This window comes from Oncorhynchus kisutch, linkage group LG13 (assembly GCF_002021735.2).
Source record: "Oncorhynchus kisutch isolate 150728-3 linkage group LG13, Okis_V2, whole genome shotgun sequence".
Classification (NCBI taxonomy): Eukaryota; Metazoa; Chordata; class Actinopteri; order Salmoniformes; family Salmonidae; genus Oncorhynchus; species Oncorhynchus kisutch.
The window spans coordinates 31,086,026-31,110,753 of record NC_034186.2 but is presented as its reverse complement, the minus strand read 5'-3'; the positions used below and the strand labels follow the sequence as shown (position 1 = coordinate 31,110,753).

At 39.9% G+C, this 24,728-nt stretch overlaps 1 protein-coding gene across 1 annotated transcript in view; it reads right to left on the bottom strand.

The window, feature by feature from the left end:
• agbl4 (AGBL carboxypeptidase 4) overlaps positions 1 to 24,728 on the bottom strand; it is a 407,773-nt gene that overhangs the window by 358,731 nt on the left and 24,314 nt on the right. Inside the window, exon 3 of the mRNA XM_020499111.2 lies at positions 17,499 to 17,623. Coding sequence (XP_020354700.2) covers positions 17,499 to 17,623 — 125 coding nt within the window. The remainder of the gene's footprint in view (positions 1 to 17,498; positions 17,624 to 24,728) is intronic.

The window sequence follows — 24,728 nt, the reverse complement described above, 5'->3', positions numbered from 1 at the left end:
AAGGGCCCTCTCTCAAAACATCCCAACATTCAAGTATGACAGTAAGATTTACATTTGGAAAGGGAAATGGTGTCATTCTAATAGGGGTGTATTTAAAAGCTGCATCTCATCAACTACAGAAGGAGATGAACAGTCTTCGCCCGCTCTCTCAGAGCCTGTGAAAACAAGGAGTATAAAATCATTCTTAATTACACATGTCACATGAAAGGCATTCAGCCTACTTTTTATGTGTTCTAACAGCACTCCTCTTGGCTGATTAATTCAACAAAACACACATTCCAACTGCTCATTATACTCCAAACTTTTACTCTCTTGGCTTTTATGTACGTCTTTTCCATTTAAATTTTCTTATTTTTCCAGTCCCCTGCATTTCACGCTTTTCAACTGCGTAGCATCATATATTCACTGCCAGCCACCCACGGTGGCAGTCCTTTGGGAGAAATAGTTTGACAGCATTGATAGCCTGTCAGTTTTATGTTGGCCAACACTGATATGAAATTTCAAAGAAGGGAAACAATCTTTTCATGTTATTTACAGGTGTCCCAAAAACATACAAAATCAATTGTATTAATGGGCTTTACCTTCATAAATAACTGCATTTAAATAAGTCTAGTAATATGTCAAACTATTTAACAATGAGGGCGTAATGTTATTAATGCAAAATGTATCTTATATTGAAACAAATCAAATTTTATTCGTCACATGCGCCGAATACAACAGGTGTAGACGTACCGTGAAATGCTTACTTACAAGCCCTTAACCAACAATGCAGTTCAAGAAATAGAATTAAGAAAATATTTACTAAATAAAAGATTGACAGCACCTAGTATATAGGTCCTGGATGGCAGGAAGCTTGGCTCCAGTGATGTATTGGGCCGTACCCACTACCCTCTGTAGTGCCTTACGGTCGGATGCCGAACAGTTGCCATACCAGGCGATGATGCAACCGGTCAGGATGCTCATGATGGTGCAGCTACAGTAATGTATAGGATCTGGGGACCAATACCAAATCTTTTCAGTCTCCTGAGGGGGAAAAGGTGTTGTCGTGCCCTCTTCACGACTGTCTTGGAGTGTTTGGACCATGATAGTTTGTTGGTGATATGGACACCAAGGAACTTGAAACTCTGGACCCGCTCCACTACAGCCCGTCAATGTTCACGGGGGCCAGTTTGGCTCTCCTTTTCTTTTGGTCCACGATCATCTCCTTTGTCTTGCTCACATTGAGGGAAAGGTTGTTGTTGTCTCGCGTCAATGGGCAGTTTCCCTTTGTAGTCCGTAATAGTTTGAAAGCCCTGTCACATCCGACAAGCATCAGAGCCGGTGTAGTAGCATTCAATCTTAGTCCTGTATTGATGCTTTGCCTGTTTGATGGTTCATCTGAGGGAATAGCGCAATTTCTTATAACCGTCCGGATTAGTGTCGCGCTCCCTGAAAGCTGCACCTCTAGCCTTTAGCCGGTGCTGATGTTGCCTGTAATCCATGGCTTCCGGTTGGGATATGTACTTACGGTCACTGTGGGGATGAAGTCGTCGATGCACTTATTGATGAAGCCAGTGACTGAGTTGGTATATCTCTCAATGCCATTGGATGAATCACGGAACATATTCCAGTCTGTGCTAGCAAAACACTCCTGTAGCGTAGCATCTACGTCATCTGACCACTTCGGCATTGAGCGAGCCACTGGTACATCCTGCTTTAGTTTTTGCTTGTAAGCAGGAATCAGCAGGATATAATTATGGTCAGATTTGCCGAATGGAGGGCGAGGGAGAGCTTTGTATGCTTCTCTGTGTGTTGATTAAAGGTGGTCTACAGTTACTTTTTTCACCCCGGTTGCACATGCTGGTAGAAATGACGTAAAACGGATTTAAGTTGGCCTGCATTAAAGTTCCCGGCCACTAGGAATGTAGCTTCTGGATGAGCATTTTCTTGTTTGCTTATGGCCTTATGGCCTTATACAGCTCGATGAGTACGATCTTGGTGCCAGCATTGGTTTGTGGTTGTAAATAGACGGCTACGAATAATATAGATGAGAACTCTCTTGGTAGATAGTGTGGCCTACAGCTTATCATGAGGAACTCTACCTCAGGCGAGCAATACCTCGAGACTTCTTGAATATTAGACATCGCGCACCAGCAATTATTGACAAATAGACACACACCCCACCCCTCGTCTTCCCAGACGTAGCTGCTCTGTCCTGCAGATGCACTGAAAACCCAGCCAGCTCTATATTATCCGGGTCATCGTTCAGCCACGACTCCGTGAAACATAAGATATTACAGCTTTCTACTCTCAACCACAGATCATCAAGTTAAATCAGGAGAGTTATTCATGTAGACAATTAGGAAATAATGAATGTGCAATTAAAATGTCAATCTATAGATGGGTTAACTGACGTCATGAAAACGATGCTTCCATGGGGCAGAAGTTAGTCCGTCTATAGTTATAGTTAATTCAATCCCATATATTGAATTAACTTTCACTTTACAATGTCTTTTTTTGTGCAATTAAACTGACAATATATTCAGTGTGATCAATTAAAGATTCACGAGGTGTGGTCAGCTGCTAGTTATTAATTGAGCTACAAGGGACTGTGATGTCTGCAAATGATCTAGAATGCCACAGCCCACATGGTGTTCAACCTACAAGTTTTCCTATGTCAGATCTGGCAACCTTTCGCATCCACTACAAGACCATGGTACTTGCCTACGGAGCAGCAAGAGGAACTGCCCCTCCCTAACTTCATGCTATGCTCAAACCCTACACCCCAACCTGAGTACTCTGTTCTGCCACCTCTGGGCCCAGATTCCTAAAACATTTCTCATGCAAAAACGTAAGAAGCTTATTTTTTAAAAACACGTTCATAAGATAGTAAGTCAATTCCTCAACACTATGTTAATGATTTTCTTGCGAACTTTAGAAATATCTTCAAACAAATTTCTTAACTATCTTAAGTTTATTGTCCCTAGGCAACCAATTTAGCTAGCAAACACAATCATATTAGCATATTTCATACTGGGTTTACTGTTCTAAAACATGTTCTTCGGTTTAAAATAATCAACACTGAAACTTTCAGATTTAGGTATTTGGTATTTTATTAGGATCCCCATTAGCTGTTGCAAAAGCAACAGCTACACTTCCTGGGGTCCACAAAAGACATGAAACATTACATAATACAGAACCTCAATAGACAAGAACAGCTCAAGGACAGAACTACATACATTCTTTAAAAAAGGCACCCGTAGCCCACTTATCAAAGCATACACACACAGTATCTAGGTCAAATAGGGGAGTGGCGTTGTGACGTGAGGTGTTGCTTTATCTGTTTTTGAAACCAGGTTTGCTGTTTATTTGAGCTATATGAGATGGAAAGAAGTTCCATGCGATAAGGGTTATACTGTACGCTTTCTTGAATTTGTTCTGGAATTGGGGGCTGTAAAAAGACCCCTGGTGGCATGTCGGGTAGGGTAAGTGTGTGTGTCAGAGTTGTGTGTAAGTTGACTGTAAGTTGACTATACAAACAATTTGGGATTTCCAACACATTAAAGTTTCAGTTATTCTTAAAAATAACTGATACAGTCAGTCTCTCCTCAACTCTTAGCCAAGAGAGACGGGCATGCATAGTATTTATATCAGCCCTCTAATTACGATGAAGAGCAAAATGTGCCGCTCTGCTCTGGGCCAGCTGCAGCTTAACTATATCTTTCCTTGCAGCACTGGACCACACTGGACCACACGACTAGACAATAATCAAGATTAGACAAAACTAGAGCCTGCAGAACTTGCTTTTTGGAGTGTGGTGTCAAAAAGCAGAACATCTCTTTATTACGGACAAACCTCTCCCCATCTTTACAACCATTGAATGTACAGTGGGGCAAAAAAAGTATTTAGTCAGCCACCAATTGTGCAAGTTCTTCCACTTAAAAAGATGAGAGAGGCCTGTAATTTTCATCATAGGTACACTTCAACTATGACAGACAAAATGAGAAAAAAAATCCAGAAAATCACATTGTAGGATTTTTTATGAATTTATTTGCAAAACACTGTATATGTTTTGACCATGACAGTTTACAATCTAAGGTAACGCCAAGTCATCTAGTCTCCTCAACTTGTTCAACAGCCACACCATTCATTACCAGATTCAGCTGAGGTCTAAAACTTAAGGAATGATTTGTACCAAATACAATGCTCTTAGATTTAGAGATGTTCAGGACCAGTTTATTACTGGCCACCCATTCCAAAACAGACTGCAACTCTTTGTTAAGGGTTTCAGTGACTTCATTAGCTGTGGTTGCTGATGCGTATATTGTTGAATCACCAGCATACATGGACACACATGCTTTGTTTAATGCCAGTGGCAGGTCATCGGTAAAATTAGAAAAGAGTAGGGGGCCTAGAGAGCTGCCCTGCGGAACACCACACTTTACATGTTTGAAATCAGAGAAGCTTCCATTAAAGAAAACCCTTTGAGTTCTATTAGATAGATAGCTCTGAATCCACGATACGGCAGAGGTTGAAAAGCCATAACACATATGTTTAATAAACAACAGGTTATGGTCAATAATATCAAAGGCTGCATTGAAATCTAAAAGTACAGCTCCCACAATCTTCTTATTATCAATATCTAACAAACCAATCATCAGCATTTTGTGTCAGTGCAGTACATGTTGAGTTCCCTTCTCTATAAGCATGCTGAAAGTATGTTGTTAGTTTGTTTACAGAGAAATAGCATTGTATTTGGTCAAATACTTTTTTTCTAACAGTTTGCTAAGAGCTGATGAAGTTTGTGAGTGAATTAAACATACTTAATTGCTGACATTGGTTTATTATCTCACAGCCCTGAGTTTATGACAAGGGTTTAGCTGTCTTGGAATAACGAACATCTCCAAGAACAATTGAATAACTTTATTTTCAATAATTTCTTAATTTTTTTGCTTAAGGAGAAACATAAGCAATAACGCAAGAACATTTCCAAAATCCTTTTGGAGGAATAGCAACTTTGCTTACATTTCTTCATAAGTATATAGTTAAGAAGACATTTCTTATTAAGAAGGATTTGTGAATCTAGGCCCAGACCTTTTGGCCCTAACCTCTATGGGAGGGCAGCTCCCGCTCAGCCCAGTCAAAGCTCTTCTCTGTCCGGGCATCCCAATGATGGAACCAGCTTCCCCCTAAAGCTAAGATAGACGAGTCCCTGCCCATCTTCCGAAAACGTCTGAAACCCTACCTCTTCAAAGAGTATCTTAAATAATCCCACAGCTAATACACCAAAAAAAAACAACTAGACAACAACAACAACCTTGCCTTTTCATGAACTAACACTCACATTTATTTTTACTGGCACTGACTTTGCTGACAGCTACTTTACTGAGGAGAAATGTACTTACTATGACTGAGGTAATGTATGTGGCGGTCCCACCTAGATACCTTAAGATGAATGAACAAACTCTAAATCACTCTGGATAAGAGTGTCTGCTAAATTACTAAAATGTAAATGGAATGTCATATTCAGACTTCTTGTATTTGGTCAAATACATTTCAAGATTCTTTTGATGATTTTGAAAATAATGTTGACATATGTCACAAGAAATAACAGTATACAGTTCAAGTCAGAAGATTACACACACTTAGACTGGAGTTATTAAAACTTGTTTTTCAACCACCCCACAAATTTCTTATTAACAAACTATAGTTTTGACAAGTCGGTTAGGACATCTACTTTGTGCATGACACAAGTCATTTTCCCAACAATTGTTTACAGACATATTACTTCACTTATAATTAATTGTATCACAATTCCAGTGGGTCAGAAGTTTACATACACTAAGTTGACTGTGCCGTTAAACAACTTGGAAAATTCCAGAAAATGATGTCATGGCTTTAGAAGCTTCTGATAGGCTAATTGACATCATTTGTGTCAATTGGAGGTGTACCTGTGGATGTATTTCAAGGCCTACCTTCAAACTCAGTGCCTCTTTGCTTGACATCATGGGAAAATCAAAAGAAATCAGCCAAGACCTCGGGAAAAAAATGTTGACCTCCACAAGTCTGGTTTATCCTTGGGAGCAATTTCCAAACGCCTGAAGGTACCACGTTAATCTGTACAAACAATAGTACGCAAGTATAAACACCATGGGACCACGCAGCCGTCATACCGCTCAGGAAGGAGACACGTTCTGTCTCCTAGAGATGAACGCACTTTGGTGCGAAAAGTGCAAATCAATTCCAGAACAGCAGCAAAGGACCTTGTGAAGATGCTGGAGGAAACAGGTACAAAAATATCAAAATCCACAGTAAAACGAGTCCTATATCGACATAACCTGAAAGGCCGCTCAGCAAGGAAGAAGCCACTGCTCCAAAACCGCAATAAAAAAAGCCAGACTACGATTTGCAACTGCACATGGGGACAAAAATCATACTTTTTGGAGAAATGTCCTCTGATCTGATGTAACAAAAAAAGAACTGTATGGCCATAATGACCATCGTAATGTTTGGGGGGAAAAGGGGGAGGCTTGCAAGCCGAAGAACACCTTCCCAACTGTGAAGCACGGGGCTGGCAGCATCATGAATAGATGAATAGATAACAAAATAGATGGCATCATGAGGTAGGAAAATTATATGGATATATTGAAGAGATCAGTCTGGAAGTTAAAGCTTGGTCGCAAATGGGTCTTCAAATGGACAATGACCCCAAGCATACTTCCAAAGTTGTGGCAAAATGCCTTAAGGACAACAAAGTCAAGGTATTTGAGTGGCCATCACAAAGCCCTGACCTCAATCCTATAGAAAATTTGTGGGCAGAACTGAAAAAGTGTGTGCGAGCAAGGAGGCCTGACTCAGTTACACCAGCTCTGTCAGGAGGAATGGGCCACAATTCACCCAACTTATTGTGGGAAGCCTGTGGAAGGCTACCCTAAACTTTGACACAAGTTAAACAATTTAAAGGCAATGCTACCAAATACTAATTGAGTGTATGTCAACTTCTGACCCACTGTTAATGTGAGGAAAGAAATAAAAGCTGAAATAAATTAATTATTCTGTCATTTTCTTAAAATAAAGTGGCTATTCTAACTGACCTAGGACAGGGATATTTTACTATGATTAAATGTCAGGAATTGTGAAAAACTTTAAATGTATTTGGCTAAACTTCCGACTTCAACTGTACATACAGTATATACAGTACCAGTCAAAAGTTTGGACACACCTACTCATTCAAGTGTTTTTCTTTATTTTTCCTATTTTCTACATTGTAGAATAATAGTGAAGACATCAAAACTATGAAATAACACATATGGAATCATGTAGTAACCAAAAGAGTGTTAAACAAAGAAAAATATATATATCAAATATATATTATATTTAAGATTCTTAAAAGTAGCCACCCTTTGCATTGATGACAGCTTTGCACACTCTTGGCATTCTCTCAACCAGCTTCACCTGGAATGCTATTCCAACAGTCTTGAAGGAGTTACCACATATGCTGAGCACTTGCTGGCTGCTTTTCCTTCACTCTACGGTCCAACTCATCCCAAACCATCTCAATTGGGTTTAGGTTGGGTGATTGTGGAGGCCAGGTCATCTGATGCAGTACTCCATCACTCTCCTTCTTGGTAAAATAGCCCTTACACAGCCTGGAGGTGTGTTGCGCAAACCAGATGGGATGGTGTATCACTGCAGAATGCTGTGGTAGCCATGCTGGTTAAGTGTGCCTTGAATTCTAAATAAATCAGACTGTGCCACAAGCAAAGCACACCCACATCATCACACCTCCTCCTTCATGCTTCACGGTGGGAACTACACATGCAGAGACTGCATGAATCAGGCCTTCATTGTCGAATTGCTGCAAGTAGTGGTTTCTTTGCAGCAATTCGACAATGAAGGCCTGATTCATGCAGTCTCCTCTGAACAGTTGATGTTGAGATGTGTCTGTTACTTTAACTCAGTGAAGCATTTATTTGGGCTGCAATTTCTGAGGCTGGTAACGCTAATGAACTTATCCTCTGCAGCAGAGGCAACTCTGGGTCTTCCTTTCCTGAGGCAGTCCTCATGAGAGCCAGTTTCATCATAGCGCTAGATGATTTCTGCGACTACACTTGAAGAAACTTTCAAAGTTCTTGAAATGTTCCGCATGGACTGACTTTCATGTCTTAAAGTAATGATGGACTGTCATTTCTCTTTGCTTATTTAAGCTGTTCCTGCCATACTATGAACTTTGTCTTTTACCAAATAGGGCTATCTTGTATACCACCCCTACCTTGTCACAACACAACTGACTGCCTCAAATGCAGTAAGAAGGAAATCAATTCCACAAATGAACTTTTAACAAGGCACACCTGTTAATTGAAATGCATTCCAGGTGACTATCTCATGAAGCTGGTTGAGCGAATGCCAAGAGTGTGCAAAGGGTGGCTACTTTGAAGAATCTAAAATATATTTTGATTTGTTTAACACTTTTTTGGTTACTACATGATTCCATATGTGTTATTTCATAGTTTTCATAGATTGGATGTCTTCACTATAATTAACGGTAGAAAATAGAAAAAAAATTGGGAAAAAAACCTTGAATGAGTCCAAATATATAATATGTTATAATATGTTTAATTGCCACATACACCGGATGTGAAATGTGTTGTTTTACAGAGTCAACCATAGTAGTACGGCACATCGACAGATTGTTCACCTTGTCGGCTAGGGTATTCGAACCAGCTACCTTTCGGTTACTGGCCCAATGCTCTAACCTCTAAGACTACCTGCCGCCCTATATAGTGATATAGCTAGTAGATGTTGTCTCACTCACTCTACTTCTAACATTCCCCTTTTTCTTTTTAACACTCTTCGTGTAGCCAAATATGTTAACAATGAGCAACTTTTGATTCAGTTAGGAAGTTTAGACAGAAGGACAGGTCCATTGGCTCCCTGGAGTACTTAAATCTCTACATCTGAAAGACAAACAACATCTGTTTACTCCTAGCAAACAATCTCTGGCTAGGCTGTGGTGTAGATATCACACACATGATGTACAAGCAGTGGGTTTTCAAAGTCTCTATCACACTGGGATTCCAGGGTTATATTCAAGATAAAATTCTAATTGGTTTTGCATCCATGCAATTTGCATGACATGCACCCACCAAAGGCATGATGGACCCAAAAAGGCAACTGATAAAAAAAAAACATTATAAACATTCAATGTGTGTGAGTGCACGTGTGTTAGCGTGTGAGAGAGAAGAGTGTGCTCGTGCACGTACATCCAAGGATAGGAGGTAGCCCTTGGTAAGCAAAGTCGTGACAAATTCATGCAGGATTCACCCCAGGCATCAAAGAGGAGGAAGTGAAAAAATGGACGATGAGAAATCCCCTAGGGCTCTGGTCTGCACGGAATCGCCACAGCATGAATATGTTCTGCTTTGTTTCATTGACATCCTGCCTCTCTGGATCTACCTGCAGCCACGACAGGAAGAATGCAGCCACGACAGGAAGAATACACACTGTCAAGGCCCCGGCTCTGATTTATAGAACTGCAGAGTTCAGGCGGCAGCGACCCCAAGGTGCTGCTGGGAGATAAAATCCTGCATGGACCAACGACCCATCACGGACCACCATCGCCACACTCCCCTCTCAGCTTGTCACACCGCACACTTCCCCTCCAAGGCAAAGACATCATATCACGCCATATCTAGGCTAACTGCGACACACCATATATTATTATATTATAACTGGGTGGTTCGAGCCCTGAATGCTGATTGGCTGAAAGCTGTGGTATATCAGACCGTATACCATTGGTATGACAAAACATTTATTTTTACTGCTCTAATTATGTTGGTAACCAGTTTATAATAGTAATAAGGCACCTCAGGGGTTTTTGATATATGGCCAATATACCACGGCTAAGGGCTGTGTCCTGGCACTCCGCGTTGCGTCGTGCATAAGAACAGCCCTGAGCTGTGGCCTATTGGCCATATACCACACCTCCTCGGGCCTTATTGCTTAAGTATATTATACGGACCAGCTAGCAACAACACGCCTGATATGTTAGATTTAATAAAGCTGAATTCTACTGCAAATGTTGAGGCAATACTGATGAATTAACATATTAATTTTTTTTTGAAATTGTTGTTTTTTCTGATTAGGCTATATTATTTCCACAACACAGGCTAATAGCAGATTATCCTTATTAAGAAGGGTACATTCAGAAAGGAAATAAAGAGTGGTTCCTATAATTAGGCCACTGTTACATGGTTAAAACAATTAAGTTATTACTATTCACATCGCCTTTACTTACAATAATTATCTCAAAGCATTTTGGCACCATTAGGGCATTTATAGCAAGAGCACATGAACCTGCCTAAGCATGGTTAAGCGTGAGACCTCAGTTAGAGACCTATATTAAACTGCAGCCCATTGTGAGTGTGTGTTATGCTGGCCCTCCACCTCACTGTAAGCCCCAACTGCAGTGGCTATCAATGGCTCTCCTAGAATGGGCTCCTCTCCTCTCTCTCCTCTTCTGCAGCAGGGGAGTCAGACGCCCACGCTTAGCTCTCATGTTACCAGGCACACCGCCCGCTAGCCCCACCTTTATTACAACACGCAGCGAAAACAACCATATTGGCTTTACTTAACAACATTAACCGTGAACACAGATTGACAGCAGCTCCCTCTGCAGCCTCCTACAGCAAATAATACAGGGGAAATTGTGTTCAATACAGAGAGCCATCCAGGGAATTAGAGATTCAAAAACAACATTTGAGTAATAAGTGAAAGCCACTGAATAGAATGAAAATGCAAATGTGGGCTGAGGACTTGCATGTTTCAAAACAAGACAAACCTGCCTGGCTTTTCAAACAAATACAGTACATTAGGGGCATCTCACTGTTGTGAAATTCGTTTAACCTGGGTGGTCCCTATATTATCTTACAGAAGGGTTGTTTTTTCCCCCTCGAACTACTCATTTAGTCTTACGGTTGATTTGGTTACATGAGTGATAATTAGACCAACAACATGGAGATTTAATTAGCTATTCAATATGAGGTCTAGTCAAGGCTTCGGTCTACACTCCTACAGAGTGATGGTTCTGAGTGTAGCACTTACTGCTTGATAGCCAGCTATGAGGAATCTATGTGTTGATTTTATAATGCACTGAAGGCCTAGTTCTTCCATGTTATACCAACTCCAAAGTGAAGGGTAAGCAAATGAACAACTGAAACACTTCTCTAGCTCATTACCAAAATCCCCAGACAGTCAACAAACGTGTAGCCCAACTCCACAATGCTAAAGCACAACCATCACCATGCCCCCCATTGGATATAAACACAGATATAACATCATGAGAACAATTTATGAAGTAATTAGCCATTATGAGCAAACAGTGCAGCGAGAAGGAGAACATTTGCTGATTGAATTAACCACATAAATAGAAACAAAAGCAGCATCAAAGCAGCACCACAGTGCTGCTTAGTAGCTCCTTGCTGTTTAATAAACAGGGAAAAATGTGTGCTCCCAGGCCACTAGTTGGCATAATGAACGTGTCTGCATCTGAATGCTGGCGTTAAACCCTGTGGTGCTGTGATCGGACTCTGTCCTCCCATTATCTGGACACCAACGGGTTACAACAACAGAACGGGGAACGCTCACACTGCGAGGGAGCCAACACCAGGCCCCCCTTTAAAACAATAGCCTAATTACAACATTTATAACCCAGAATCTGGAATTGAATTTAGTCCAATTTAAGGCTGCGCTGGCATGAAAATACTATTTGATTAGAACAGCCGTGGTTTCATTTGTGGCGCAGCAGATTGCAGAGCATCTCTATCCGGTGCGCAATCTGTATTCATTACGCTGTGTAAAGGATGATCCATGTCCTGACTCTGCATTGATAATTTCATGCAGATGCACAGCGCTCCACATGGCCCCAGTGCTTCCCTTACAACGGCTCTGCTCATCTCCTCTCTGCCGCCTCACATGCTGGGCTCAGCAGTGCTGCTCAGCCAATTTCAGCCTTTTAGGACCTCAAAAGGCCTCCCAGGCACCCCCACCACCCATAGCAAGGAGTATCAAAAGGCAGAGAGATCAAAAGTAGAAAGAAATATATATTTTAATGTATATAAATTGGTCACATGTGTCTGTCTGATATGTGTAGTAGCAGTTGATATTTGTAGTAGCAGTGCCATACAGATGTAATCGTCCTCTTTCATGATTTGGGACGAGGACCAGAGTCTGTATCTCGATTTGGCAGTGATTCACACATTTTCACTCTGTTTTATGGCGCACAGATGCATATACAGTCCTGATGAACACAGCATACAGAGATGGGGTTCTATACTGTCAAATCCAAAATAATATTGTATATCTGTTAAATAACAATCATTACTAATACGGTGAATACTGAGAGGAATTCTGTTATAGTGATCATATTTGCATAAAAACAGAAGTAGGCCTACTGCTAAGTTGGCTTTAGTCTACTTGGTGTCTGTTCTGTTTCAAAACATAACTCAGATCAGAATGTATTTGACTAGGCTTTAAATTAATAAAGCTAAAAAATAAAGCAATACATTTTTATAAGGAGTATCGTATCAGAAGATAACCCATGGAAACTGATTTTGCTATAATTAGAAAATCCAATGTGTGCCCTCAGATCCTTTTGTCTATTTCATTATGCAAAATCTGAAGACTATTGGTCTTGACAAAGAATAAGATCCATTAGTTCCCCTTGGAGAGGAAAGTTACTTGATATCATCAGAACTCTCTGAGTGCACTGTTTAATGACTGTCTTTCAAATTCGCAATTTTCTCTTACTATGTTCTTACCACGCTTTAAACCTACAATCCAAAACTTTATATCCGATGTAAGCCTATTTGTTCCCAAATCCCACTTTGTTGAATAATCCCTTTGAATAAACCACAAAAGCCCATTCCTCTTCTATAGTGACTGGGAGAGAAACCTTGAAAGCATTCCCCACAGCAGCAGAACAGGCATAGGAAATATAAATGGCTGTCCTGCTCCCAAAGCAAAGCAAGAAGGGAAAAAAGGTAAAGGATAAAAAACAGGGACTCTGCCTGTGCGGTATTTTTAGTATTGCAGAGTAAACAGAGGACGAGACCTGTTGCAGAGTGGGGGAGCCAGTGTGGAGAGACCTGATAAACTGCTTGTGCAGCCTCTAATCCAGGAGCTCAGCACCGTAAGCCCTCCCACAGGCAGGCCCCCACACCACGCTGCCACACCACGGCATGCCGGCCATGATTACACTCATCTTCCGGCAGTCACGGGGGACCCGGCTGTCCCCATCAGCAGTGAAGGACATCAGGCAACAGAGGAAAGGAGGGGTTAAATAGCCACGCCCAGACATGGACCAAGGCTTCCTTCCACAGCACCCTGGTCAAACCTGACCATCACAGATATTTAAATGTTTTATTTAAAAAACATTATACAGCATTCAAGAGGTTCTTTTTCATGTTATCCAACAAATGTAAACATCTGGAGTTTGCTAAACGGCATTGGCACTTGGATTGGAACCAGTGCTGTGGTCAGATGACATGAAAGTAGAGCTCTTTGGCCATGCACACCAGTGGTGGGTTTGGCATCTAAATGAGAATACATAAGCAGAAAATAACCTCATACCTACTGTAAAAAATGGTGGTGGATCTTTGATGTTATGGGGCTATTTTGCTTCATGAACTTTACCCAGTACCAGGACATTTTAGCCAAAAACCTGGTTGTCTCTGCAGGAGGCTGACACTTGGCTGCAAGTGGATCTTCCAACAAGACAATAACTCCAAGCGCACATCAAAATCCACAAAGAAATGGTTAATTGGCCACAAAAATCAAAATTTTCCAATGGCCAAGAGGGCAATCCATAAGCGCAGACAAAGGATATAAAGGATCTGGAAGGATCCCTCCCAATGTGTACTTTATTTTTTTATTTTACCTTTATTTAATTCTTATTTTCAATGACGGCCTAGGAACAGTGGGTTAACTGCCTGTTCAGGGGCAGAATGACAGGTTTGCACCTTGTCAGCTCAGGGGTTTGAACTTGCAACCTTCCGGTTACTAGTCCAACGCTCTAACCACTAGGCTACTCTGCCGCCCTACTCATCAAACTCATAAAACCACTCATTCAACTCATAAAACTGGAAATAGCCCATCCAACTACCTACATCATCCCCATTTTGTTTTTATTGACTTTTTTTGCTCATTTGCACACCAGTATTTCTACTTGCACATCATCATCTGCACATCTATCACTCCAGTGTTAATTTGCTAAATTGTAATTACTTCGCTACTATGGCCTATTTATTGCCTTACCTCCTTACTACATTTGCACACACTGTATATAGATTTTTCTATTGTGTTATTGACTGTACTTTTGTTTATTCCATGTGTAACTCTGTGTTGTTGTTTTTGTTGCACTGCTTTGCTTTATCTTGACCAGGTCGTAGTTGTAAATGAGAACTTGTTCTCAACTGACCTACCTGGTTAAATAAAGGAGAAATAAAAAATACAAAAAATAATAATAATTCTCAATGCCATTATCCTCGCAAGGTGAGGTATTGAAAGGTATTGAAACCAATATTGACCCCTACCTTTTTTAGAAAAAAAATGTATTACTTGTTAAACAAAATCTCTTTCTCTGACCAATTGTATTAGTATAAAATATTTTCCCTTTTTTTCTGCATACAATGTAGCTCAGTATTTGAATAATTTATACAGTCATTTTTGTTCATCTTTATCAAGGGTGTCAATAATTTCGGACCTAACTGAACATAAAAACAGGACAATTCTCGTAACTACATTCCCATCCCTCCTCTGTGAAAACAAATCAATGTGCATTACATCCATTACCGTGCTCGTGGACAAGTCAGGGACTCCAAACTACTCAGCCTTTCTCTCTTCTCCTAAATACACTGCAAAATATGTCCAAACATTCACATCTCTTAAAACTGATGTGCAAATTGTACATTTCACATTCTATTCAGAATATAGCAAAGTGCAGAGGAAATTTGAAGACCTTTTATGCTCAATTAGAAATATTCATAAATCTGAGAAATCTATATCATGCCCTTTGACACCCAGTTGGGCACAACTGAATGATCTAATAGTTCCTATCAGCATGACACTGCCCAAAATGAGTCAGTCACCTGAGATGAAATGTCATTTAATATATGTGCCATATATCTCATGTTAGATTAGACCATATCATCATCAATAAATGTCAATATAAAAAGTTCTGGAGAGATTATTGTCCTTTAGGAATTCAAGACACCTCACATTCTAACTCAATTCTTTCTATTTTTTGATTATGGAGAATAACTGCCTCTGCTGAGCTTTTCCTGGATAAGTGAAGCTTGTAAATCACACATGAATTTCAGTAGCTGAAGGCAGTGGTTTTACTGTATTATATATAGTATTGCTCCCCAAAGATTTCTATGATAATACCTCACAGCCGTGCCCTTCACGCAGCTTGATGTCAAACAGCCACCGTCCACAGCATGGATTAAATAGAGGCACAGCACATCACTGTTTCCACTGGTTAAAAAGCTCAATATATATTTTTCAGAGGTGAGAAAATATGGGGAAGAATCTTGAATAGTTTCCATGCTCTCTCAATTTGAAATACTGCATGAAAGAGATATATTTGTACTACACAGATAAATGCAGTAACATGGCTGGCTTATTGCCTAAAATTGCTACACGAGTATATCAACAAAAAAAAAAGATTAAAAAAAGAGAGAAATTATATCACAAGCAGAAGCGGTCTAACATCAATTCATCACTGACACACTATCAGTGTCCATAAATATGTAGACTATATTTTATGGTTAGGTGACATTGGACTAACATGAAGTGCTAGGATTTAATAACTGGCTCAACAGTCAAAATTACTTGAATGATAACTCCAGTTTAGAGTGCTGCTATGCTTTGCTCAGTCGTTGCAACATAATTAACCAGCATCAGTCTCACCATACCAAAAGCAAGACGAAGTTTGAGGTGAAGGCTTTGTAGAGAAGAAAAGAAAAAGACATCCATCCATCATAACCGTGCTATGGTGCAGCCAATTTCCACAAAGCTGCTAAGCTGATTGAGGCCGACCAAATCTTTTTCACCAGCTTACATTCCTTCAAAATGGTCATCTCAGTTCCAATATCACGGGCTTTTACTGTTTCCAATTTCACTGTTCTCGACTGAGAGTCGGTCGGCTTAGTTGGATAAAACACTCTAGCCCAGTTCCTTGTGAATGTACTGATATCTCTATAGCACAGCTTCCACATAGCTCTATTTATTTATTTACTCATGCCATATTTTTATTTATTTCTATTTATAAAATGCAAGTAAACCGCCAAATAACAATTACATCAAACATACTCACTCTCTCTCACCCCCCCCCCCACCACCACACACACACACACACACACACAGTTACAGTGCACATACGTATAACACACACGACACCGTACCAAAACACACAAGCACCAGATACCCTACAACCTCCTACTGAAGTTGATTCAATTCCCATAGGCTCGCATTCTAAAAAAAGGAAATTAGAGATATATATAAAATAAAATAAAGAAAGGACTGTGTGGCATCAACAAAACACTCAGAAGCTAATTGTGAAAATGTTTATTCCTACTGCTTTTTCCCCCACCTGTAGATGTCTGTGTATGCAAGAGTCATTGAGTGTATGTTCGTGTGGGCTTCTCACTAGCCTTTCGCTCTCCTCTTTTTTTTGCCACAACAGCAAATATCCTGTTGGCGCAGGATGCCGGGCCGTATCTGGCCCTAAAATCGATAAGGCTCCTGGCTAAGGGCTCCCATTCATCTCTTGGCCATAAAATTTGATTAGCGCTGACTACAGCACTGCAGGGAGATGGGGCCGATAGGGCAGGGCTGCAGAAGACAGCATTCAATTTTTTCATCCACGCTCTCTCGCTCCGTCTGTCTCTTAGCCCAGGCTCTCACTTTTCAACATAGAGCTACCCAGGCTTGTATGCCTACACATTAGACAGCAGGAATAGAATTCCGCTGCCGGTTGACTCCTTTTTAGTATCTTGTTTTCTCTCTCTGAATTAGATCGAAATGACAGAACTGATGAAGCTCCAATCAGAGTTGATAAAATTAAACAAATGCCCTCGGCACAAATGCCCTGAGCAGTCCGCAGACATGAAACACGCGTTCTGTTCCCTCACACAGTATCTCTGTGGCATGTGACCACTGCTCTCAGCCAATCCGAGAGCTCAACGCATGCAAGTGGCTAGCGCTTCTCAGTGCTGTGATGAGGAAGCAGGTATGAAACAAACAACTCTTCTGTTCTGAAGGTCTAGGATACAACAAAACTTGAAATCATTTGGAATTGTGAGCTACGGACACATTCTTTTTTAAATACTCATAAAAGTGTGCATAGAAATTTGAATAAAGGCAGACAGGTTAATAGTAACAGTCAATAAAGAAAATATGTGTATATTTGGAATGCAGTATACAGTATTAATACAAATTCAGGGAAATCCACCACCTACCTGTGTCTCCCGCACGTTTTCCACTGTGAAGTTGAACCAAACTCTGAAGCGAGGGTTACAGGTGTCAGGTCTGATGAACAGATCAAACTCAAATTCACTGATGTAATCAACACGTCCAAGGTTACCTGAGGAAATGAAGATCACATTCAGGAATAATTTCACATCCTGGCAAGTAGTCTAGTTGCCAGTTATGCCTCAACTAGATGCTTTTGAAAATGTGATGCATAACCCCCCTTTCCAAGATTAATAGATTTCAAGATACTACATATGCTGCTTACTGAAATAAATCTGAAAATGTTATATTTAGAAAGGTCTTCATTGATGCATTTATGTTGCAGGCATCTCCTTCACCACTCATGTAGCTAGAACCTTGGGATATATTTTCCATTGGATTCATTAAAATTCAAGTGATCAACTTGTTATCCGTTAGATGTGTATATAATGTATCAGACACGGATGGGAGGACTAACCCTGTCCATCCCTCACCATAGCCTCTCCCTGCAGGCACAGCGACAGTGACAATACGTGGGATGAAGAGAATGGAACTTAGCTACTGTTCAGGTGAAAAATGGGAAAGCTTTGAATGGTGGTATCTTCAAAATAACAAGCCGTCAAAAATGATCATTTAGCTTTAATTTGCAGGGCTACATATATATATATATACATATATATATTTCACAGCACGGATCTATCCACTGCTGTGTGATTTATACAATGTCAAATAAGCCTAGACCAGAGGCCCGGCTTAGCCCACTGGCTCGCAGACAGTTAACTCCCCAGGCAAGAGGACAACCTGCTTTGCTCTGCTCCGCGTCCCTCAGCCTGTCCATGTGGTGTGGATGGAGTGTGGAAGCGACCGACCACCTGGTGCCAGGTAGCACAGAGCTAATTATCGACAGATGGGGTAACCACCACACTGTCAGAGCAGATCGCTCTCCTTCTGCCATCTGAGAGGGCTAATCCACCCGCTTCCTGAAAATCCCTTCACTCGTCACGCTGTCCACAGAAATACCATCATCTACCAACCCTCACAGGAAACTGCATGTTGCTCCTGTATGAGCTCTAAAATATATGCTTTATAATTTTTTTATACAAATACAGCAAAGACCCCACTGGGAAATGCAATATGGATTATGGACAACAGAACCCCTACAGAATATGATCTGGAAATCATTTTGGAAGTGTCTTACAAATTGTATGCTTATTTTGTAACACATGATTCTGTATTTACATGTCTGCCATTCTCTAACAGCTTTGCTGTTGCACTAATGGCTACTGGCGTTTCATTCCAACACATTGGTTGCAAAATGGAAATACTCTCTACAAAAATGAATATTGGCACTCTAACTGATTACACTGTGACTGTAGCTCTTGTGAACAATGCTAGAGCTGTAAGAATACAAATAGGGGTCAGACATAGTGAGAGCTGTTCACAACTTATCACACACCTATGGCAAAGGTTGATAACTGACCTTTATTGTGCCCATTACATGAATGAACATTGTGTGCTTGCACTCGTGTGTAGTTTAAAAGGGCGTAATGTATCATCACAGCTATTTCATTTAATGACACACCACCTAGCCTACCCCATAGCACAACATATTGCTACACTTGGTGGTAGTTGGGAGAAGATAAGTGAAACACACTGTACCACAAACCAAAGACACATCTGTTTTACAACCCTTACTTGAAATAACCACCTACTGTACAAACCGACTGAGAAGTGTCAGGTGCTGGCAAAGCAATCCAGAGCCATAGTTGTTAGCTGAAACAAGCACAGCTGCAGATAGCATGGTGGGGATATGAGAACTGCACCTGTTCCAACCAGATGTGCTGTATAATCTATCATCTCTAATTCCAATGTCTTAGCGATGTATCTGGTTTGCCCTACCAAATATGAGCTATTAGAGGACGCAGATAGCCTCTAAAGGTTGTTTCATATGGAAGTGTGGATATCACAGCTACTGTTTTTGTTGACTGATTTATTTAAGCTACTTTCACTATTCAAATTAATACAATTGAAGGATGTATCTACAGGTTTGTAAACTACAGACATGTAAACATGGACTAAACATAAGTGTGTTAAAAATAAATGTCAAGAGATTCTGAAGCTTTTTAACGGCATATGATTTATGAAGAGCCAAATATATTGCATGCAATACAACTTTCTAAATATACATTATAATGACTAAGTCCATTTGAATCTGTCATATGGCTCCAAATAGCACAAGGCTGCAACTAAACCGAAACCTTGTGTACACTAATGCAACATCATAAAGAGCTATCAAAATCTCACTAACTCTCTGGCTCTCTCACTCAGACTGCAGCCAGAGTCCTTTCCATTCGTTTGGCATTTCAGGACCATGGACAGCGGATAAGCATATACAGTAGGACTTTCTCAGGCACAACTAAAACAAGAGGTTCAGAGGAATTTCAACGAAAGCACTGAAGGTCTTCATTGAATGGCATGCCACTTATCTCCTCTTCATAGATGAAAAAAAAAGAGTCAAACCAAAAGTGCATTTACCATACCACAAACCGGTGAGGTAGAAGTTACCCATCAGAAAAGTACCAGACAAATACAAAGATGATGAACCAACTTTTAAAACAAACTGAGGATGTCATTGCAGGGAGATAGAAAATGCTATCTCTACTTCAAAGCACAGTAGCCACGCACTGCTAGGTTATTGAGCTTGATGCTTGAAGACCTGAAGTGAGGGATAGCACAGGCCTCAAGGTTAGAATGGCATGTTCAGCTTGTGGAGCAGGGATATGACACAGTATTGATTTTAATTGTAATTTTATGGTGGCTAACTCCAGATTCCAATGCTGCAGTACTAATCAATTCCATATTATTCAGTATTTAACAAACATAAATGGCAAACAGACCTCTCTAAATCCTAAAGCATAAAAAGACCATCATATTGGTAGCCTATGGACTACTTGGAAAAGTGAGAGTGACTTATCTAAAGTTGTTTTATTAATTTGCACGAAGATGCAGTCAAACTATAGTGTAATTAGTGTAGGCTACACTAGGGGAAAGAGAAAGATAAAGAGGGAGCAAGCAACAGAGAAAAACATCAGTTATCTAATAAGAGTTACTACTGCAAGGCTTGTGTGTCTACATTCGTCCTTAGTGGAGGTTTCATAAGTTATGTTCCATATCAATCATCTATAAAAAATAAATCTAAAAGAGAGTTGCACACATAAACTCCCAGTCATTGGGTAAATCACCAACGTTTGGGCATCACTGTGCCTTCAGGGTAATATCATGAATACTTGAACCAGGTTATGTAGACAAACAGTGCAATTAGTGCAACCAATGACAATAGTGAGGGGTGGGTCATAATTATTAAGTTAATTAGAATGAATTATATATCAATCATCAACCATTGGGAGAAACATATGCAGCACTTACAATTTAATAAATTGGGTTTCAACAAATGGCCTAACTGTAAGAACCCACCCAGTGGGCTGAGTAAACCTACTAAAGGCTTTGCTGTTGTTTGAAAATCAGTTTAAACATGACAGGTTCTCCATAAGGACTCCGTAGTTTGTACGAAACCACCTCTCGTTCTCTCTCGCTTTCTAGTCTCTATATCTTTATTTTCTTAATTAAAAGATTGGGGGAAACGGTGAACCATCTGAATGTATACCGGTTTAAGTGAAGACACACCATGTGTCTCTCTTTCTCTCCACTACTGCTGTGTGCTGTCCAAACTCCCACGATTTGAGTACTTTGTTCCACCATTATAAATATTTGTTCATGTTTCCCAAAGTTCAAATCAATTTATGTTACATTTATATTCCATATAATCTTAGAGTAATTACTGGCTAGCGCTACCCAATCTCATTCCCTTTCCAGATATTGCAACATTGTCGATATTTCTGTAAAATTCGGTACACAGTAAGTTGCATTTCTTTTTCTATTTCCTCTCCTCTGAGTGGGTGCAAGCTTAAAGTGCACATGAACATTTGCTAGTTCATTTTATACCCAATAAATGTGCTTTTGTCAAATTTTCAAAGCAGTCTGATCCGATACAAAAGTACAAAAGCTTGTATGAAATTTAAATGACAACAAAATGTGATGCTTCGTTTGATCACATGCATTTTCAAAACATGTTTCAAAATGTGAGATCCCACCATAGACTGTACGTGTTTCTCAATATGCATACTACGCTGCTCCACACTATCATGCTCCGAGTTCAGTCTCCAAGGAAGTTCTCTTGAGTACGTTCTTGTGAGGATGAGAGTGTGGAGAACGCATCAAATGTTACATAAGAGAGGCAACTGCACTCTGTGCTACTTACGGTATTACCTTTGACCAATACAGACGAAACGAGATACATTTTTACTTCATAATCATCAGCCAAGCAAGATTAGCAAATGTCTATATTTTCAAGTAATGTGGTGGCGGCATCATGTTATGGGTATGCTTGTCACTGGCAGGCAATGGGGAGTTTGTCAGAATCAAAAGAAATATGAAAGGAGCAAAGCCCAAGTAAAAAAAATGGGAAAACCTACCTCAATGTTTTAAACCCTGGGATAGTTTTTTGTATTTTAAATAAAAATGCATTATGACACCTTTTGGTTTTCGCAATGGCATTGACATATGATGACAAACCAAACGCGTTTGAAGGATCCTTTTAGTCTTCTTCTAATGCATCGTAAGGGGAAAATAATCCAAAAGTAACAGAAAGTGATATGATTACCGTACCGAGTTTCGGTAATACAAAAGGTATTTTACTGATTACAATTTTGGACAGGTAACTAGTAACTGTAAAGTAACCTACCGAAGCAATCCGCAAAAATGGAGGATGCAAATGGAAGAAAATAGGGAACTTGTTTGTCTCCCCTATATTAAAGACCATATTTGGCAACAAAAAAAATGTCATAAATAAAACTATTATTTATTAATTAATTAATGATGTATTTATTATTATATATACAAGTTGCAAAATAGTTGGGAAGAGATTTTTGATGTGCCGATTCCGTGGAACATGGTTTCCGAATATATACGCAAAACAACGCTTGATTCAAATCTTACGAGTTTTTCCATTTAAAATTATTTTACAAAATTCTTGCCACAAATATAATGTTAGGTAATGGGGCATACAACCAGCTCAGCTCTGCAGATTTTGCTACGAAAAGGCAGAATCACTAAATCATTAATTTTTGTATTGCCCATATGCAGCGTGTATCTGGTCACAATTTCAGGTACGGCTGGAAAATCACAACATTTATCTAAAAATAACCCTACAAATAGCACTGTTGGGAGATTTGGAAAACCATTGTCAATCAATCAACAATATAATAATACTTTTAGTAAAAATACTTATCTTTAACTCACAATCTGTAGATACTATAGAATGCAGGCAGGTTCAGAGTTTATGTGAAACAACTCAGCACAGTTAAAAAAATAATATAGCACATGGAAATCACAACATGGTGGTTTACAGAGATAGGTGGGATGGACTGAGAGTAGCAGAGGGGTAGATTTAGAAGTTCATGTTCTATAATATACAGTTGAATTCGGAAGTTTACATACAGTACACCTTAGACAAATACATTTAAATTCCTGACATTTAAACCTAGTAAACATTCCCTGTCCTAGGTCAGTTAGGATCACCACTCTATTTTAAAAATGTGAAATGTCAGAATAATAGTAGAGAGAGTGATTTATTTCAGCTTTTATTTCTTTCATCACATTCCCAGTGGGTCAGAAGTTAACATACACTCAATTAGTATTTGGTAGCATTGCCTTTAAATGGTTTAACTTGGGTCAAACGTTTCGGATAGCCTTCCACAAGCTTCCCACAATAAGTTGGGTGAATTTTGGCCCGTTCCTCCTGACAGAGCTGCTGTAACTGAGTCAGGTTTGTAGGCCTCCTTGCTTGCCCACACTTTTTCAGTTCTGCCCACACATTTTCTATAGGATTGAGGTCAGGGCTTTGTGATGGCCATTCCAATACCTCGACTTTGTTGTCCTTAAACCATTTTGCCACAACTTTGGAAGTATGCTTGGGGTCATTGTCCATTTGGAAGACCCCTTTGCGACCAAGCTTTAACTTCCTGATGTCTTGAGATGTTGCTTCAATATATCCACATCATTTTCCTGCCTCATGATGTCATCTATTTGGTGAAGTGCACCAGTCCCTCCTGCAGCAAAGCACCCCACAACATGATGCTGCCAGCCCTGTGCTTCACGGTTGGGATGGTGTTCTTCGGCTTGGAAGCCTCCCACTTTTTCCTCCAAACATAACGATGGTCATTATGGCCAAACAGTTCGATTTTTGTTTCATCAGACCAGAGGACATTTTTCCAAAAAGTACGATCTTTGTCCCCATGTGCAGTTGGAGCAGTGGCTTCTTCCTTGCTGAGCGGCCTTTCAGGTTATGTCGATATAAGACTCATTTTACTGTGGATATAGATACTTTTCTACACGTTTCCTCCAGCATCTTCACAAGGTCCTTTGCTGTTGTTCTGGGATTGATTTGCACTTTTTCACCAAAGTACGTTCATATCTAGGAGACAGAACGCGTCTTCTACCTGAGCGGTATGACGTCTGCGTGTTCCCATTGTGTTTATACTTGCGTACTATTGTTTGTACAGATGAACGTGGTACCTTCAGGCATTTGGAAATTGCTCCCAAGGATGAACCAGACTTGTGGCGGACCAAAAAAAAATTTCTGAGGTCTTGGCTGATTTCTTTTGATTTTCCCATGATGTCAAGCAAAGAGGTACACCTCCAATTGACTCAAATTATGTCATTTAGCCTATCAGAAGCTTCTAAAGCCATGACATCATTTTCGGGAATTTTCCAAGCTGTTTAAAGGCACAGTCAACTTAGTGTATGTAAACTTCTGACCCACTAGTATTGTGATACAGTGAACTATAAGTGAAATAATATATCTGTAAACAATTGTTGGAAAAATTACTTGTGTCATGCACAAAGTAGATGTCCTAAACAACTTGCCAAAACTATAGTTTGTTACCAAGAAATTTGTGGAGTGGTTGAAAAACGAGTTTTAATGACTCCAAGCTAAGTGTATATAAACTTTCGACTTAACTGTATATATGACTGAAAATACAATGTATAATGATTAAATACTATCTATCCAGATGTAATGTACAGTGCATTCGGAATATATTCAGATCCCTTGACTTTTTCCACATGTTGTTACAGCCTTATTCTAAAATGGATTAAATTAAATGTTTTCCTCTTCAATC